The sequence below is a fragment of the Nuphar pumila genome, chromosome 17 (assembly GCF_984573655.1).
Source record: "Nuphar pumila chromosome 17, dmNupPumi1.hap1.1, whole genome shotgun sequence".
NCBI classification, from domain to species: domain Eukaryota; kingdom Viridiplantae; phylum Streptophyta; class Magnoliopsida; order Nymphaeales; family Nymphaeaceae; genus Nuphar; species Nuphar pumila.
In genome coordinates this window covers 79,584,569-79,605,302 of record NC_143265.1, presented here as the reverse complement: position 1 = coordinate 79,605,302, position 20,734 = coordinate 79,584,569, and the positions used below count along the sequence as shown (strand labels likewise).

The following is a 20,734-nucleotide window of genomic DNA, read 5'->3' as shown; positions in this document are numbered from 1 at the left end:
ATTAGGAGCAACAAAAGAAAACAATTTTTCCTTTTGAATGCTTGGTTAGGACGCTGACAATTCAAAGATCACACAACCATGTCTTGTGTATCTAGGAAACTTTGTTTTTCTTTTATAAAGAAAGCTAGGATTAGGCAGACCCCTACCAGTTATACAATCATACCATTGGGTTTCGAACTTGCAACGTCCTAACACAAGGTGACGTGCACTAACTGCTCCTGCCAGACAAGCTAAGCCCCTGGGTGTTGGTTATGTCTCTGAGAAACTCGAGTTCATAAGCTTTTTGTCAGCACATAAGGATCATACCATGCCCAATAGGAACTGGACTCAAAATAGAAGAAGCAAACTACCCAGTTCATTTCATCTTACAAAGCTTCTCTTTTTTTTACTCGGAGAAACTGCCCCAGGCACAGAGACCTAGCCGTGCTGGCTCAGCCTGCCTTACTTACAGTCCCTCGACCCCAGAAAGTTGCCAAGCTTTAGGTAGGAGAGTGACGCCCCTGGGATTTGAACCACTGAAAATTTAGACTTTTGAGACTTGCCTTTCATCCCAAAGAGTATTGCATCTATTATCAAGCTATTCTTTCTAATGCTAGACCTACACTCATGGCTCACTCTTCCTCTCTATGTGATGAAAGCAGATCCAGTATTGGGCCGAGTACTCCAAGGTATGTACCCGGCCCAATGGACGGCATCCATTCAAGGGACCCATCTCCCTGCTTAGCATCCAGTGATTGGACCCAGTACCTTGCAATATATCCTACAAAGTATTTGATCCTATCACTATATAATCTCATCTCCTAATGCTCAAGTGGTCAAGTCTAACAAGTGGGCAGTTAGCTGTCACTAACAAGCCATAACAAGAGAGAGAGACACTCTATTTTGCCACCTTCAAACCCACAATATTTTCTTTTGTCAATCTCCGCATTAAACAGGTCAATGGATCCAATCAGATTAGGGGGCCAACTAGTTAAAGTCACAGGGACACTCTATTTTGTCCGTGAGGGTCTGGGGACATGATCGGACACGCTATGACACGATGACACAAACACTGATATGGCCATTATTTCAATATACATTAATCATTTCTTAATGATTTTAACTTTTCGATAAAAATAATTTTTTACATATTCAAGCATCAAACAAATAGCCTTTTAAAAACTAAAAAAATTAAAGTGCTCGTGTCTTATTTTTCAAAAAAATTGTAGCTCCACGTATCTTTAAGATGAGCAAAACTCCCCATACTTTGCTAGCATTAATTTTTTTAGGTTGTAAGACTTTGACAATAATAAAAGCAGAAGCCATTAGTGACCAAAACCATGGCCCCAACAATCGGGCAGCCATCCAACCCATTCACACTTAGCCTTGCAAGAAATCCCCAAGGTCATCCATCATCGTACGGTTGATAAAGATCTTGGCCACCATATCAACGGTAGCTAAGGCACTCTTATCGGTTGGGCCCCACATGAAGGGGGAGGACCGTGGTGCAATAAAAAATTTCATAACGGGTTGGTTAACGTCTCTCTTGCTTAAGGTGGTTGGGCGTTGATGCACAGGGGATTCACTTAGGGCTGACGTGGCAGTGATATGCGAATCGGGATCTGCCACGTATGAAAACTGGTGGAGGTGGTTTGGTGCACCAGTTTGTGTCTGCATTTATTGGTGGTCCACGATGGGGCCCACCATGGGTGCACTTGGGCTCGGACCCGGCCAGCCGCCTGGTTTCAGACGTTTGACCCCAACCCTATACAGAAAGCGAAAACTAACTGAACATTTACTAATTTTTTTTCCAAGTTGAAATATTTAGTCGTGCACTCTTTCTATCACGAATATAATAAAAGTGTCAAGATCACAAGGAAATCACGATTATTTAAGATTTTTCTTTTTTCCTTATAATATTTTTTTGTGGTCTGTTACTGGTGGTAGCATATGTTAGAATCACGCAAGAGAAAACATGTGAGAGGCATCACAAAGACACGGGTACGACCTGAAAGGCGGTTCGATTCATAAGTTTGAAATTGTTTTGAAAAATAGAAAAAGATTACATGGGACATTTTCATTTTTTGGTCAATAAAAACCACCTCTTGATGTTTTAATATTCAAAAATAAATTTTATTGAAATGTTGTTAAAAAATATTAAAAGTATGTTGGTGTTCATGCTAACATGTATGTCCAAACATGACATTAGGCACACAGGGGTCAAATGGCGAGTCCTTGTGACGTAGGTGATGCGGCTAAAATGGCGTGTCCGTGTGACATAGATCAGGTGAAGGCAAAAGTAACAATAACAATGAAGACCAACTGTTCCGTTGTTCTTTAGCATTGTATATCACAACATGGAGTTAAAGAACAATAGTGATGCCATCATATATTTATTATAGTGTTAAGTTAGAGCTTCATGTTCAACTTAAACTTGCAGGTGCATTCAACAGGATTTGCTTATTAAAAAACATATTTTAGGTCAAGTTGTTTACGTTCGTCCCACAGGTCGTCATCCACAAAAAATAAAAATAAAAATTGATGATTCTACTGACAATGACATTGACCAATATTTTAAACAATAACAGCAATTATCATCATCATCATCATTATTATTATAGTAGTTTTAGATGCATGGTTTCCATCACACCATGGATAAACCGATCGACCCTGCACTTCCCAAAAGCCAACTCACTAACTTTAACCCCCTGCTAGTCGCTACCAAAGAGGGCCACTTTCATATGAAAAGGGGAGTCTTTCCCACAAGGGCTGAAGTGCACGCGCCTACGTGGGAAAGAGGTTGATGCACATTTCCAATTTCATATGAAAACAAGATTGCACCTCCCCCTCCTCCTTGGGAATTACTTTTCCCCTGGGATGACAAAACCCACTTCTGGATGTCCATTTTCCCACCGTTTTCCACTGTCTTCCCCCCCATGTTACCGCAAACACCCAAAGCAAACTCAAGACACAGGAAAAGGGAACAAAAAGACAAACCAAAAGAAGAAAAGATCTCAAGAAAAAAAGAAGAAGAGGAAACCCGTTCACATTCAACTATTTAATTTCTTAGATTACCCCCAAACCAGTTTCTTGTAAAGGCTGCCCTCTCTGACACCAAAAAGTGTCCCACTGAGTTGGAAACTTGAGGAATTATATACTTTTTTTTTTTAAATCTGAGGAATTATATATACTTAGAAATTGATTAAATTGTAGCTAAGCAATTATCTGATCGACCAAGTCAGGCTGCCTACATTTATAACACCCCATCTGCCCTCATTGAATGCTCCCAACAGCACCCTTTAAATTCTCCTCCTCTGCACCATCTCGACGACAACCTCTAAACCCCAACCTCCCTATTCTGATCTCCCTTTCCTTCTTAGCTAACTTTTTCTCACAACCAAACATGCCTCCCATTTTGCCAGACTTCTCTTCCTCTGTCAAACTCAAGTATGTGAAGCTTGGTTATCAGTACCTTGTCAACCACATCCTCACCTTCCTCTTGCTCCCCACCATGGCAGTCATTGTTCTTGAAGTCGTTCGTCGACCCGACGAGATCTTTGACGTGTGGCAGTCGCTTCACTTCGACATGGCACAGATCCTCTTCTCTTCCCTCCTCATCGTCTTCATCGCGACCGTCTACTTCATGTCACGGCCGCGACCGATCTTCCTGGTGGACTACGCCTGCTTCAAGCCTCCGATCACCTGCAGGGTGCCGTTTTCCACCTTCATGGAGCACTCCACCCTGTTAAATCACTTTGACAAGAAGAGTGTTGATTTTCAGATGAGGATACTTGAGAGGTCTGGCCTTGGGGAGGACACCTGCCTTCCCCCGGCGCTTCACTACATCCCTCCTAATCCCACTATGGAAGACGCTAGGGCCGAGGCTGAGCTTGTCATCTTCTCTTCCATGGATGATCTTTTTCGAAGGACGGGCATCAAGCCTAAGGACGTCGATATCCTCATCGTAAATTGTAGCCTTTTTTCACCCACTCCGTCGCTCTCTGCAATGATAATCAACAGGTACAAGATGAGAAGCAACATCCGCAGCTTCAACCTTTCAGGGATGGGGTGCAGCGCCGGGTTGATATCCGTGGACCTTGCCAGAGATCTGCTTCAAGTGCACCGCAATTCCTATGCCGTTGTTGTTAGCACCGAGATCATCACTCCCAATTGGTATGCCGGAAACCAGCGATCCATGCTCCTCCCTAATTGCCTCTTCCGTATGGGCGGTGCCGCGATCCTCCTAACAAACCGCCGGAGGGAGCGAAGCCGGGCAAAGTACCGGTTGGTCCATGTGGTCCGGACGCACAAGGGTGCCGATGACAGGGCGTACAAGTGTGTGTATGAGGAAGAAGACGGTGATGGAAATGTGGGGATCTCACTGTCAAAGGATCTCATGGCAATAGCCGGAGAAGCTCTCAAGTCAAACATCACGACGATCGGCCCGCTGGTCCTGCCGGCATCTGAGCAGTTGCTCTTCTTGTTCACCCTGATCGGCAGGAAGGTCTTAAACCCCAAGTGGAAGCCCTACATTCCCGACTTCAAGCAGGCCTTCGAGCACTTCTGCATCCACGCCGGCGGCCGGGCCGTCATCGACGAGCTTGAGAAGAACCTGCAACTATCAACCGAGCACGTTGAGGCTTCAAGGATGACCCTGCACCGGTTCGGAAACACATCCTCTTCCTCCCTCTGGTACGAATTGAACTACATTGAATCCAAGGGGAGGATGAAGAAGGGAGATCGTGTTTGGCAGATCGCGTTCGGAAGCGGGTTCAAGTGTAACAGTGCAGTATGGAAGTGCAACCGGACCATCAAGGTTCCGGTGGACGGTCCATGGTCCGATTGCATTCACAAATACCCGGTTCACATTCCAGACGTGGTCAAGCTCTAGACAACAGAATCTGGACTACCACACCCACTAATACAAAGGAACAAACACAATTGCTATTCAAGACCACTGCCCCACACAATCTTTCTTTTATTTTTTCTTTGGCTTCCTTTTCTTCATTTCTTGTGGTTGAAACTAGTCCTCCCTCGCTACCTACCTTCCTTTCTTTCTTATTGTATTCTTAATCATTGCTTAATTGTTTTGTATTGTAGAGATTGGAGGTTGTAAGTATGTGGGTGTTGTTGTTGCTATTATATAGGAATTAAGGATGTTCACAAGTAGAGCTGTGGAGGTAAGGGTAAGTTGATGGTAATAATAGCAAGAGTCGCTTTCTCCTGCTTTATGGTTGAGCAAGAGAGGTACTGTTTACTTTTGGATTGTGTAGGCAAATGTACTTTTTTAAATTTAAAACTTCCAACCGTAAAGAAAACTCCACAACCAAGCTTTTATAATGTGAAGCGGTGCGATGCCGGTTTACTGTTGATGTTCTCTCTCTCTCTCTCTCTCTCTCTCTCTCTCTCTCTCTATATATATATATATATATATATATATATATATATATATGAAAGGTTTAAGTGACTGAAAAATACTTATTGAATATTAATGGTAGGGAATAAAAGCAACGGATGAGACAACCAACCAACATGGCATTAATGATGATATTAGTCTGCTCATATCTTAGGCCAACTGATAACTAACAGGCCAAGTCATGATGGAGGTGATAAGACTCAGTAAAGAGATTGATTGATGGCAAGGGAAGTTCATATGATAGTAATAAATCCGGCATTATTGTTACGTAGGCTGGATCCATATTTAGTCATGACGCCATTAAGTCGGAACGAGGTGAAAAACTCGGTTTATTTTTCCTTTTTTTTGGTTTGATCGGACTTGTGCACGCGAGATCTACAACTGCGAGAAAAGCATCCGTAAAGTTGTAAGGTTAGATTCTGTAGATACATCTTGCACCCATGATTTCCCCCTAGGTTGGACGATAGTAGTGCCACGACTCTTTCTCTCTCTCTCATATATATATATATATATATACACATTATATATATATATATAGAGAGAGAGAGAGAGAGATATAGAGAGAGAGAGAGAGATGGGTGGGTGCTAAATGATACATTCTAAATGAGTTTTTCACGTTTTTTCATTTTATTTTTAAATTTTAACCACATAGATGTGACTTATGTACTCAATGCGAGACATGGGTGAGTTTTTATAAGGTTAAAAAATCAACGGTTCAAAATCTTTATCAATTTTGAGGCTCCAAATATCAAATTTTTCATCGAAGACACATGATCCAGGTGTGGATTCTTCATAATTCAACCATTCTCAACACATTTATAGGGTCAGAACTGCAAAAACACACACCGAAAAAGCAAAAAAAATCAATTAATTTTGCACCTATCCATCTCTCTCTCTCTCTCTCTATATATATATATATATGCTTCTTGTAACACTATAACAATATATAATATTCAACGCTTTCCATGTGTTTGCACACACACACTTACTAAATGCGACTGAGATAAAATCTGAACCTAATCCAGGCTAATGGGATGGTGTTCTGAACCAATGTTGTCATTATCCCTATCGGCGCTGTATCGTTTGGCCAATGATTTACTTAAGTTGAATCATTCTGAATCGGCCAAAAAATAATTATAATGTCAATCAGAACGTTAAAGTCATTAAAACAATATTAAAAATTATTTTATATTTTTTATATTTATTAAAAAATAGCCAATTAAGGAGTGAAGTCGTATCGATTTTCCGCCGATATGATAAGCATGGATCGATACACATCGATACTGACAAGATTGTTCTCAACCACTCTGAGGGTGGGATCTTGTATGAAGTACTTTTCTTCTTCTGTCACAGCAGTCAAATTTTTTTTTTCTGTTTGTCGTGATGGTTCATTTTTTCAAGGATCCCATCCTTCCACATAGGATATAGAGGATCCTATGTCAATCCTAACCGTCCAGCTGACGCATATGAATGGTTAAGATCAGTCCATATCCAGGTGAGAATGTGAATTGCTAGGATTGAAGTATGATAGAACCTGTCTTATGTCAAATGACAGAATCCTGTCTCCCGTTTTTCTTGGTCCTCTCAGGCACGCCCGACGCACACACAGAGCACCGCAGAAAGGACTACCCATGCACGCAGCTATTGTGTGAGGCAGCATGAGTTCGGAACGGGTACAATCACATGGCATAATTTTTGTGCATTAACCACCTGATCACCCTCCATTAGGTCTTGGGCCCCACAACTGACAGTTCCTGTGCCAAGATGGAGGGTGATCAGGTGCATAATTCACACATTTTTGTGCCATGTGATTGCACCTGATCTTTTCACCGGGCAGCATGCTTGTGCTCGAGCAGATCTAGTGCTCGGGGTCAGGTACTTTGCTAAGTATTTTGTTGCAGCTTAATTGTGCCACTTGTGCTGCGACTGGGTCCCACGATGGTGGTCAGCCAGCGAGAGAGGCCCCCCAACACCAACGTTATTAGCATGAATTTGCCTATTCGTGCCATATTGGCAAAGAATCGGTTATTTTTTAAATAATTTCTTAAATAGGGTTAAAATATTTTTTAATATTTTTCATAACGTGTCAGGTTAAAATTGGCCAATTCAGAATCTGAATCAGCTGATTCCCTTAATCGTTTTGAAGATTGATTCTGGGTCGGATATGATTTTGACAACATTGCCTGAGATGCGTGACACCATCCAGCGGGTTCAGTAATTTGTGAATTATTTTCGGAAAAAATCTTGGCAATAAAAAATGAAATTAAAATATAAAAACAATTTTTTTATGAAAATATATAAAAAAAACATGGTTTTCTAGCAATAAATAGACAATAAAAACATAAATATCATGTTTAAAATGCGATATTTATGTTTTTGAGGGAAAAAACTTGTGAGAAATTGAAAATATTGCGAGAAATTACTGTATTTAACTTTCGGGTAATTTCTTGCGAGATTTTCATGAATCTCGTGAGTTGTCACTATGTATGAAATTGTGTGCACTTATAATGGAGAAAATGACCTTTCTTTTCAATATCATGACGGGTCATTTATTCCCTCAACCAACAGGATTCATGCAGATTGGATCTGGCTCAACCATAAAACCCTCTGAATGCCTCATAAAGATCCAGACCTTAAATTTAAGGCAAATTCACGAGAAGTATCCCATGGTGGATGGATCGCATCGGGAAAGCACCAGAGTGATGATCCGGATCGGGTCTCATATTGTTATGCTTCGACTGAAGCATGGATTCTGAGAATTGTGCATGCAGAATCCACCTTCCCAAGTTTCGGTTTTGAAAATCCTTGTTTGGTTACTAGTATGAGGTATAGAAATTGACAGTTGTGCAACTACGGACACCAATGTGTTGGTTTGGACCATAGTCGCAAATCTTGTTGCGAACGAAAATCTCATGATATTATGAAAAAAATGATTTTCTCTTGAGAAAATGTCAAAAAAATAGTATATAAAAAAGATAATAAACATATACAACAACAACTACTACTACGCCTTCATCCCAAAACAATTGGGGTCGGCGATATGAACCAAAAAAGAAAATCATTCTGGGTCTTCCACATGAATACTTCTCCTCCAATCATTTCTATCCAATGTCATGTCCTCGGTGAGGTTCAAAGCATTCATATCCTTTCCTATCATCTCCATCCAAGTCTTCCTAGGCCTACCCCAACCCCTTTTAACTAATATATTTTTTCATTTCTCCATCCTTCTAACTGGAGCATTATTAGGCCTTCGCCGAATATGTCCAAACCACTGTAAACGATTCTCTCTCATCTTATTTTCAATGGGTGCAATGCCTACCTTCTTACGTATCTCCTCGTTCCGAATCTTATCTTTTATTGTATTTTCACACATTCATCTAAGCATACGCATCTCAGCTACACTCATTTTTTGAATATGATGTCTCTTGGCAGCCCAACATTCCGTACCATATAGTAAAGCGAGCCTAATAGTCATCCTATAAAACTTTTCCTTCAACTACAATGACATTCTACGATCGCACAACACTCCAGATAATAAACATATACAAGATAAAAATACAATATAAACAATGTGAGTAGTAGACAATTAATTAACAAGCATTTTTATCATGAAAATATCAGGTGAAAAACATGATATTTTGAAAAGAAGCAATATTTTGAAAATATCGAAGTTTAGTGAACTTGTGAGTGTAGGCTTCGGGCACGTTTGGAAGAGAAAGATGTAGGAAAAGTAATTCAAAATGAAAAATCTGTACGGATTTTCTGACCCTTCCAAAAGAGAGAGACTTTTTGGCAAAGAGAGTTTTTTTTTTAAAGTACACTGTTTGATAGGAAAGATTCCTCCATGGGGAGTGGTGGAGGAATGTTTTCTACCAAGAGAAATTTTATTTTTACACTCCCTACCACCCGTCACACCACCACCATCACTACTACCCACTTTCTCTTCTCTCTCATTTTTTCACATTTTCTAACTCTGTTTTTCTCATGCTACACAAACAAGTGATTTTTTTTTTTTTGAGAACTTCTCATATCAAAAACTCTCATAGGCAACACTTTTTTTTCCTATAAGAGTTTCTCTCTCTTACAAACGTGCCCTTAGAGACATAACATTGATTCTCGGTCCTAAGATATTGTGACCCAAATGAAACAAAAAGGACAAGCCTTGATCGTTTGATGCACCCAGTTGCACCAAGCTTGGGGGCGCTTTGAAAATTAACAGAATATATGGATTCGTTTTTTGGAAAAAAACTTCCATTCATTGTACGTGGCAGTTGGTCTTTACATGTTTGGTTGCATTGATTTAAAATCTCATGCAAATGTGAAATTGAATCTCATTTGCACAATTAACCAAACATGTGATTTGGAATCTCATGCAAATGAGAGAATGAATCTCGTTTATCAATGTTAGAAACTCATATTAATATTTTTCAAAATGGTATTAATATGATCCGTTTCAAATAAAAACATACCTAAAACTTTTTAAGTTGTCATATACCACTACCGCGTACCAGTACCAGTACCCATTTTTGGCAACTATGGGTAAAACCTTGGGTCCCCCTGCTAGGGTTGCAAACAGTTGGGATATGGGATGGAGATTTTGCAAATTTTGGCTGTCCCAGATCCAAACAAAACCAACTCCCTAGTGTATTTTCTTATTCGAAATCAGAACCGTTTACAACCCTACACCAGCCCACAGGGGAGTACACCCAGATTCAACTTTGTGTAGAAGCAGGTTAGAGTTGCTGATCATGTGCAACTTCTTCAAAGAAGACTGGTGTGGTCTCTCTCTCTCTCTCTCTCTCTCTCAGATATGCTCCTGGGGATACCTATGGATTTTTATATTGATGTCACCGTGATAAGCCTTTGAGTCAAAACTGGTAGCTTGAGGGAGTTTATGCATTTGAAAAAGTGGCAGCTGCCACCAGTAGGAGGTGATAGTTACCAATTTCAGCATGAGGTGATAGTTACACTTTCACTTTCCACCAAGGTAATTTGCCAAAGTTTTTATCAAATGCATCAAATCCTATCCCAACTACCAATTTTCAAACATAGCTTAAAAGTCACTCCCAAATTTTTAACATGTCAAGTGAGCCCATGTGTTTTTTTTCCTCAAAAAAATGATCATACTACTCCTGAGAATAATGACATTTCCGTGATTGCAAAATGTCACAATATTCCTTGCATAATCACTCTTTTTTTGCTGAATTTGTGATCATTTTATGATGATTGTACTCTTCTGCTAATGTACAATCGACTTTCTCTGTCATATAATGAAACTTGCAAAAAAATAACGAAACTCAGTTGCATTGATATAATAACAAAATCCGTAGAATAGAGAAACTCAGCAGTGGAGACAGAATAACAAAAGTTGGTTGTCGTAGAATAACGAAACTCAATTTCAGTGATAGAATAACGAAACTCAAATGTGATAGAGTATCGAAACTCAATTGCAGTGATAGAACAGCTAAACTCAGTTGTGATAGAATAGCAAAACTCAATTCAGAGATAACATGCATAGTGAAACTTGTATGGTATTGAGTTTGGTAGGTTTTGTAATTGAGTTTTGCTATTCTATCACCTTAATTGAGTTTTACTGCTCTATGGTCACAATTGAGTTCGGCTTATTCTATCACAACTGTGTTTTGCTATTTTATTGCAATTGAGTTTCGCTATTCTAAGTTTCAATATTCTATCGCTGCAACCGAGTTTCACTATTCTATTGCAATTGAGTTTCGCTATTTGGTGATAGCGAAAGCCACTTGTACATTTCAGTGAAAAGGCAAATTTGTTAGAAATAACCACGAATTCAGCAAAAAATGAGTGGGTGTGTATATGAGGAATATTGTGATATTTTGTGGACACAACGTGAAATATCATTGTTCTTAGGGCAGTACGGTTATTTTTTTTAAATGATGCCATGTTTGCCGTAGGCAAACACCCTTTTGGGACTCGTTCAAAAGGCAAAAAAATAAAAACCCCGAGGGATTGTTTCTTTCAAAAATGGCATAAGGTCCACATCTGTCCTATGTATGATTTCACATACAGTATAAATTATCCTTGTTTTTGGGACACTATCCCAAAAATAGCGAAGCAGGTTATATGTGTAACGCCCCAAAATTTTGAACTTGAAAACCTTTTGAAAACGGTTTAAAGGCTAGAAAATCCTTTTTCTTTTCAAAATTTTATTTATAACATCAGTGGAAGCATTTCTTTAAAAGAAAAGACGGCAAGTCGACAATCTTGGGCACGTAAGCTAAAAGAGCATAAAAGACAAATACATAACTTGCAAATATCCAGATGAAATCATTTATATCATAAACAATTTCAAGTTTGTACAAAATTTGGATTTCTCTAAGAAACCCGTAACAAAACCCAAAACGACCAAGACAAAAGTTGCGAGTGGAAACAGTGGATCCTAAGGACATCTCGCAATCCCGTCATCGCCTGCTAAGCACCTAATCATCACCTGTACCCATAAAATGAGTTAGTTTCGTGAAAAACTAGTAGGAGCACAAGTAGACAGAAATGTCTGAAAGAAGCATAAACAATTAATTATGCATGATGAGTAATCAAGCAATTATTGAATTAACATAAGCAATTTCCTGCATGTGTGAAAGTCTAACTAGCACATGCTACATATTATATCAAAGCATTTAACAATGAATGAAAATCACTGAGCATTAAGCAAAACAACAATTCTATGCTTATTAGGTAGAGTGCACAAGTTACTTTATGTTTCATCATTAACTGGCTTGCGGGTATGCTCAGACGTGATTTGTAGAAACAACTGAGATTAGTTTGGGCGTCTATTATTCTATGTATTTTGAATAACCCAAATACCTAGTTGAGTTTGTTCCTAAGGAGACGACCGTTAGCTGAGAGAGGATTCCCCAAAAGCGTTCGTGGCTACGGATGCATCCTACTTCTGCAGAAGTCCAAAAAATCTACCACCTTGGATAATATCTAGTAGTCTCATCCCCTAACTCCGATGACTGGGGACACCGAGTCTTTGCTCGTAGAATGGTTGTTAACAACCTGTCCATCGAAGTGTGTGTACCAATCTGTCTTCTCCCTTGACAGACAACAAGAAAACAAATAGGTGTGTCAGAGGTTACTTAACCAACGACCCATTCTACATGCTCTGGTCTTTTGACCCAATCGAGCATCTTACCTGTGAAGGTGAAAATCAATCAATCTGTAATGTGGTTTACCAATGTGCTCATAGCACTCGTCGAGGTCGAATGATCATTTCAAACATCCGTCGTATTACTCGCATGACATGCATGTCTATGAGCACGTTACAAGGAAGGGTTCTAGGTCCTCAATAGGAGCCTCAACAACATAATTTGCAAAAATATAATGTCATCATTCTAAACTTTTGAAATGACCAATATCATGTGCCAACTTATGGCATGTGATTTTCTTGAATCTCACATTCGTTAACGTAGTGTCAACATGCAACACAAATTTTGACATTGATAACGATAAACGATGAATGCAGATTTTGCATGAGAACATTACGCTCATAGGCTTGCTCGAGTCTTGAATTTTGGGAAATCTCGAGTTGCGCCAGAAATACTAAACAGAGTAGAAAAACTACTCCTTTCGAACATTTTGATTTGGGAAAACCAGTTGTGATGGCGCAATATTTAAAGCCTTCAGTGTTATTTATAAAACTGTTCAATCGATGAATCAAAGTTCTTACAAAGGACCCTCCCATCATCGAGGTTGCAGAGTTTAAACCTTGCTATTCCTCGGTCGCAGGCGCGAGAGAGGTGCAAGCCTACACACGTTCCCTGAGTTTGAAACTATGAAACTCCATACGAAGAAATGCTACAAAATAGTGTGTGCGATAGCAAGGTGAAAACAACAACAGTAATGCAAAAATACAAGGGCTTGGGCGCGAAGCATGACGGCAAATTTAAAGACAGAAAGCAAAAAATGTGATAGCAAAAGCCTGGGCGCAAAGCGTGACGACAAACATAGAACAAGTAATGTGAAAGCAACAAACAAGGATCGCGAAACCGCATTCTTGAGCTAAAGACAGAAAGCAGAAAATGCGAAAGAAAAAGCCTGAGCGCAAAGCGCGATGACAAACATAGAATAAGTAATGCGAAAGCAAAGGATAAGGAACGCGAAACCGCATCCTTGAGCTAAAGACAGAAAGCAGAAAATCTGAAAGCAAAAGTCTGGGCGCAAAGCGCAATGGCAAATTAAAGACAAAGCAAGACAAATGCGTAAGTAAAGGACAACGATCGTAAAACCGCGTCCTTGAGCTAAAAGCACACTTATATACTTATACGTATATAAATATATATAATTTTGTTCTTTCGGTCTTTAATTATTTAAGCTAGCTTCAGTTATTTAAGTCCTTGTGCAAATTCCCCTACCTCGGGGTATTGCGAGAAAAGGGTTGCCTGCAAACGTAAGTAATTGTCTGTTCGGTTTGCGGGGCACGAACGAGCTTCGTTGCGTAAGCTGCAAAGGTATGTTATTAGTATGCATTTAAATGAATAGGGAAAATGTCAACAAAGGGCTGGGGTCTCGGCTTCTCTACAAAACAAGGCAGGGATCAACGGTCCCTGCTGACTTGAAACAAAATGGGGTAGGGTCCAATGACCCATGCCGCCAAAGGAAACAGGTGCAGGGGCCATCGACCCCTGCCGGATATTTAAAGAAGGTCGGGTTTATATAAAAAAAGGGGCAGAAGCCTTTGGCCCCTACCAAATGACTAAGAGAGGGGTAGGGGCCATCGACCCCTACTGGGTTTTCAAAAAGAGAGGTAGGAGTCGTAGGCTTCTGCTGGCTTTAAAGGAAGGGCAGGAGCCATCGGCCCCTATCAGAAAGAGAAAGGGCAGGGGCCGATGGCCCCTACCAAAAAAATGAGCAAAGAGAGGGAGCGCAAGGGCCAAAGCCCCCCTGCGGTTTTCAAAAGAGGAGGCAGGGGCCAATGGCCCCTGTCGTTCATGGAGAAAAAGGGCAGGGGCCATCGGCCCCTGCTGGTCTTTAAAAGATGAGGGGGGGGGGGGGGGGGGGGGGGGCAAAGGCCCCTGTCGGGCTTGAGAAAAAAAATGGCAGGGGACATCGGCCCCTGCTGGATTTTAAAAGAAGAGGAGCAAGGGCCGATGGACCCTACCAGAAGGTAAGTGGAGAGAGAGAGACGCAAGGGCCTTTGGCCTCTGCTTGCATTTGTCGGGAGAGGAGAAGGTAAAAGACGAGGAAAAGGGGTGAAGAGAAGAGGCAGAAGAGCTTACCTAGGGTTGTCGAAGAGGAGGGAGGTCGTCAGACTGCATCGACAGAGAGGGGCTCGCTGACGTCAGTTCAGCGACAAGGGAGAGAGATGGAGTAGGGGAGGGAGAGCAGAGATAGAGGGGGAGAGGGTGCTTGGGGTCGGGGTGGAAGAGAGAAAGACGCGGGAGAGGGAGGGTGCTCGTAAGCCCTCCCCTCCCCTCCCCTCCCCTCTCTCACCCTTTTGTAAGGGGAGGCGCACATAGGGTTTCCCCCCTGAGTCACTGACACCCCCCCCCCCTGTGTGCTACCAACCCCTCGAAGGTTGTTTTTCGAGGAGCTGGGCACAGGTTGGATTCAGGTCCGGTCCAGACCCGACCCGACCCGGGTTCGATCGATCTATTTAATTTTTTTTTCAACTGGGTTTTTCATCCTACCCTCCTTAAAATAATTTTGTCCTCGAAATTAGATTGAATTTATCGTTCAAAGTACAAGTTAGGGTATTTCTCCCTAATATCAGAGTCTAGCTCCCAAGTATATTCTTCTATCCCATGGTGCTGCCAACGCACCTTGACAAGGGATATTGTCTTTGACCTAAGTACTTGATCTCGACGATCCACGATCTCGATAGGTCTTTCTTCGAAAGTCAAGTCCTTATGAATGTCCACATCATCGTAATGGATGATATGCAACGGGTCATGCACATATTTCTTCAACATGGATACGTGAAAGACATTATGAATCTGAGCATATTGAGGAGGTAAAGCCACACTATAAGCTGCTTCACGAATTCGATCTAGGATCTCGAATGGTCCGACGAATCTGGGACTTAGCTTCCCCTTTTTCCCGAACCGGAAAACGCTTTTTGTGGGAGATACCTTAACAAAAACCATATCTCCCATCGAGAAGGTGAGCTCTCGACGACGACGATCCGCATAACTTTTATGCTGACTCTAGGCAGTACGGAGTCGCTCCCGAATCAACTGCACTTGCTGAGTGTAGTGTTGTAGCACTACCGGAGAATCTAATCTTCGCTCGCCGACCTCGTCCCAGTAGAGAGGTGATCGATAGGGCTTCCTGTATAAGGCCTCGTAAAGGGTCATCCCGATGCTAACGTAATAATTGTTGTTATACGCGAATTCTGCCAGACTGGTATGAGAATCCCATTCTTCTTTCCAATCCAACATGCTTACACGTAGCATGTCTTCCAAAATCTGAATTGTGCGTTCAGACTGCTCGTCGGTCTGAGGGTGGAAAGCGGTGCTAAACTTTAATTTTGTACCCAAGGCCAAATGAATTGCCCCCAAAACCTTAAGGTGAACCTTGGGTCGCGATCGGAGATGATAGACATTGGAACATCGTGCAATCTTACAATTTCCTGAACGTAGAGGTCTGCTAGACTGTCGAGTGACTGACTGAGGCAGATAGGGAGGAAATGTGCTGATTTGGTAAGTCGATCGATGATCACCCAAATCGCATCATGCTTTCTTCGAGTCTTCGGCAAACCGACAATAAAGTTCATAGTGATGTCTTCTCATTTCCATTGTGGGATTTATATCTGTTGCATCACTCCGCCAGGTCGTTGATGCTCGATCTTAATCTGTTGACAAGTCAAACACTTGGCGATATACTCGTTCACATCTCGCTTTATTTCGCTCTACCAATAACCTCGCTGTAGGTCTTTGAACATTTTCGTGCCTCCCGGGTGGATTGTGTATTTGGACTTGTGAGCCTCCGCGAGAACCTCGTCTCTCAAAACAGGATCATTTGGGACCCAGAGGTGATTCTTACGCCATAAACTTCGTTTCTCCTTCAGACAGAAGGGGGTATCAGTCTGCTGTGCTTGAGCCTTCAGCTTTACGTATTGTGCATCAATCCTTTGCGCAGCAATAATCTTTGCTAATAGCTCAGGTTGGGCCACTAGGCTGAAAAGTCTGATAGAATGCTGCGTGACTGCAAATGGTTTCCAAGAAACCAGATCCTCAAAATGCTTCCAATCAGCGTATAATATATTGAAAGAAACACTGAAAGCCTTGCAGCTGAGAGCGTCAGCCACGACGTTTGTCTTTCTTGGATAGTAGGAAAGGGTAAAATCGTAATTCTTTAAGAATTCTAACCAACGTCGTTGTCTCATGTTCAGCCCTTTCTGCGAGAATAAGTACTTAAGGCTCTTGTGATTTGTAAAAGCCTCAAATTGTTCCCCATATAAATAGTGTCGCCATATCTTCAAAGCGAAGACCACGGCTGCTAACTCCAAATCATGGGTCGGGTAATTCTTCTCATGGATTTTGAGTTGGTGCAAGGCGTAGGTGATTACTTTCCCATTTTGCATCAGGACACATCTCAAGCCTGTTCCTGAGCGTCTGTATAGATTACAAAGCTGCCTTGTCCTGAAGGCAAGACCAAGATAGGAGCGGTAGTAAGTCGCTCCTTCAGCATCTGAAAACTGTTTTCGCAAGTATCGTCCCACACAAACTTAGTCTCCTTCTTTAACAGTTTTGTCATAGGTAGAGAGATTTTGGAAAAGTCCTGGATAAATCTTTGATAATATCCAACTAATCCAAGAAAACTCCTGATGTCAAGAACATTCCTCGGTTGTTGCCAATTTAGTACGGCCTCCACCTTGGCAAGATCTATGGATACTTCTTTTTAGGATATAACATGCCTTAGAAACATAACTTCCTTAAGCCAAAACTCTCTCTTGGAGAACTTAGTGAACAAACACTCCCACAGGGTCTCCAAGATTATGATCAGGTGTTCGCGATGTTGATCCCAGGTCTCCGAGTACACCAGAATGTCATCGATGAACACGATCATGAAGGTGTCCAAAAAGGGTTTGAACACACGGTTTATGAGGTCCATGAAGGCTGCAGAAGCATTGGTGAGTCTGAAAGGCATGAAAGTAAACTCGTAATGCCTATACCTGGTTCGAAAAGCTATTTTGGAGATATCATCTCCCTTAATTCTGAGTTGATGGTACACAAATCTAAGGTTGATTTTAGAGAATACCCTAGCCTTCCTTGGCTGATCGAAAAGATCCTCAATGCGAGGCAACGAATACTTATTATTTATTGTGGGCTGATTGAGCATTCGATAATCAATGCACAATCGCAACGATCCATCCTTCTTTTTAATGAATAGGACAGGAGCTCCTCAGGGTGAGACACTGGGGCGAATGAAACCCAAATCCATCAACTCCTGCAATTGCTTCTTGAGCTCCTTGAGCTCAGCTGAGGCCATTCGGTATGGTGCTTTAGAAATCGGTGTGGTACCCGATAGCAACTCGATGTTGAATTCCACTTCACGAGGCGGGGGAAGTCCTAGCAACTCCTCTAGGAAGACGTCTGAAAAATCATGAACTTCCAAATCTCTGATCGGAACTTGTGATGACTCAAACTGGATGACACTGACTAAAAAGGCAGTGCATCCCCTTCTTAGGTAGCTTTGCGCTCTTAGCAAAGAAATTATTTTGCTAGCTCGAACCAATCTCACGATCTTGAATTCTACCTTAGGCATCTCTGGTAGAGACAAGACAATTCTACTATCCCGACAAAAGATTTTGGCATGGTACTTGTGCAACCAATTCATGTCTAGGATAACATTGAATTTTGTCATCTCAAGCATGATAGCACGAGCGGGCAAGTGTCGATCGGCTAAGACTATGTCCAGAGCTGGTATGTAGGTCGCACAAACTGTGTTCTTCTCAATTGGATTATACACGTCGAGAACATTATTCAAAGGACTAACAGGTAAGTGCAAGTGTTCAACAAACTTTACGGAAATAAAGGAATGAGTGGCACCACAATCAAAGAGTACGAAAGTTGCTCGGTTAGCAACCAGAATGGTACCTTGCACCATTCTTAATATAAAAAGATACGTAAGTCAGGATTCAAAGAAACATAGTGAAGAACTCAAAATATCGTAGTATTTCTAAGTGTCAAAGTTACAAAAACCCAGCAATGCTGGTACAAAAAGACACTTTACAAGAAGCAACATAGTACACAAACTCTGGTACAAAAAGTTACTTGATAAACAAAAGGACAAACTGATTATCGAGAAAAGACGAGGAGTCCTATATCCTTTAGGGTCGACGAGAGTACTTCTTCAAGTACTCTCTTGCGATACACGTATGCCTGATCCCTTGCGAAGGGAAAAATGATGTAAATCTTCATTCAGGGCTCCTTGATCGTAAGGAGGGGTCATGGGGGTGTAATGCGGTGAAGCATTTGGCACATAAGGTGGCGAGGACGGAGTGTATTTCAGAGAATATGCTGAGTATTGGGATGAATATGAGGCAAATGTGTATATTGGCGAGTTGGGCGAGGGTCTATAAGCGGGCGAACGATTGCCCTGAGCACCCTGGATTGAGGAAGTTGTGTCTTCCAAATCTTGGGCCGCAGACACCCTCTTGTCGTATGCTTCTCTAAGTTGGCAATTAGTCATTGCGTGCCCATCTTCGCCACAGAAAACGCATTCCATCAGGGCTCGCCAGAAAGATTTCGCTTTTGATGATTCCAAAGTGATATGATGGTTAAACAAAATGTGTCTTGGCACATGACCATTTAAGGGAACCTGCATTTCGAGAGGCACTGACTCATCGGAATGGTTAGCATAAGCGTGCCATGGGACGTGGCCCCTATTCTGGCAGTGCACTGATGCCCAAGTAGCGGCAAGTGGTGCTTGGTAAGCATTTGGTAGCGTAAAACCCCAAGAATCTGCAAAAGTAGGAGGATTCAGCCTTCTTGCTCAAAACATAGCTCAGGACCCTTCACGGTCGTGACAAGAAGTCGTAGGATTCCTTCTCCTTCGTGAACGACAATGCATTCGCCGTGCGCCTCTGCCTAGTACATACTCCACACCGTTCGAAAGATTCATTTTCTTTAAGAGATTCCAATTACCCACGTAAGGTATGCTAAAATTTAATAGTAAAAGCATAAATAGGAAAAAAGATTACTTACAGCGCGATGCGGATGCCAGATGTCCAAGAATCACTGTATAACTTCCGCTCTGATACCAAATTTTGAAAATAGTTTAAAGGCTAGAAATTCCTTTTTCTTTTCAAAGTTTATTTATAAAATCAGCGAAAGCATTTCTTTAAAAGAAAAGAGGGCAAGTCGACAATCTTGGGCACGCTAGCTAAAAGAGCATTAAAGACAAAGGCATAACTTGCAAATATCAAGATGAAATCATTTATATCATAAACAATTTCAAGTTTGTACAAAATTTGGATTTCTCTAAGAAACCCGTAACAAAACCCAAAACGACCAACACAAAAGTTGCGAGTGGAAACTGTGGATCTTAAGGACATCTCGCAATCGCACCATCGCCTGCTAAGCACCCAATCATCACCTGTACCCATAAAATGGGTTAGTCTTATGAAAAACTAGTAGGTTCACAAGTAGACAGAAATGTCTAAAAGAAGCATAAACAATTAATTATGCATGATGAGTAATCAAGCAGTTATTGAATTAACATGAGCAGTTTACTAGCATGTGTGAAAGTCTAACTAGCACATGCTACATATTATATCAAAGCATTTAACAATTAATTGAAAATCACTGAGCATTAAGCAAAACAACAATTCTATGCTTATTAGGTAGAGTGCACAAGTTACTTTATGTTTCATCATTAACTGGCTTGCGGGTACGCGCAGACGCGATTTGTAGAAACAACTGAGATTAGTTTGGGCGTCTATTATTCTATGTATTTTGAATAACCCAAATACCTAGTTGAGTTTGTTCCTAAGGGGATGGCCATTAGCTGAGAGAGGATTCCTCAAAGGTGTTCGTGGCTACGGATGCATCCTACTTCTACAGAAGTCCAAAAGATCTACCACCTATGATAATATCTAGTAGTCTCATCCCCTAACTCTGATGATTGGGGACACTGAGTCTTTGCTCGTAGAATGGTTGTTAGCAACCTATCTATCGAAGTGTGTGTACCAATCCATCCTCTCCCTTGACAGACAACAAGAAAATGAATGGGTGTGTTAGGGGTTACTTAACCAACGACTCATTCTACATGCTCTGGTCTTTTGATCCAATCGAGCATCTTACCTGTCAAGGCGAAAATCAATCAATCTGTAATGTGGTTTACCAATGCGCTCATAGC

General features: G+C 41.4%; 1 protein-coding gene and 1 pseudogene across 2 annotated transcripts; one reads left to right on the top strand and one right to left on the bottom strand.

Moving 5' to 3' along the window:
- The first annotated feature begins 3,314 nt into the window (after positions 1–3,314).
- On the top strand, positions 3,315–5,207 carry LOC149812397 (3-ketoacyl-CoA synthase 6 pseudogene; annotated as a pseudogene). The gene has a single exon (XR_016428448.1). The product of XR_016428448.1 is annotated as a 3-ketoacyl-CoA synthase 6 pseudogene (transcript).
- A 12,569-nt stretch (positions 5,208–17,776) lies between these two features.
- On the bottom strand, positions 17,777–18,481 carry LOC149812396 (uncharacterized). The gene has a single exon (XM_089993043.1). It carries the CDS (start codon positions 18,479–18,481, stop codon positions 17,777–17,779), a length of 705 nt encoding a protein of 234 aa, XP_089849169.1.
- Positions 18,482–20,734: the final 2,253 nt, after the last annotated feature.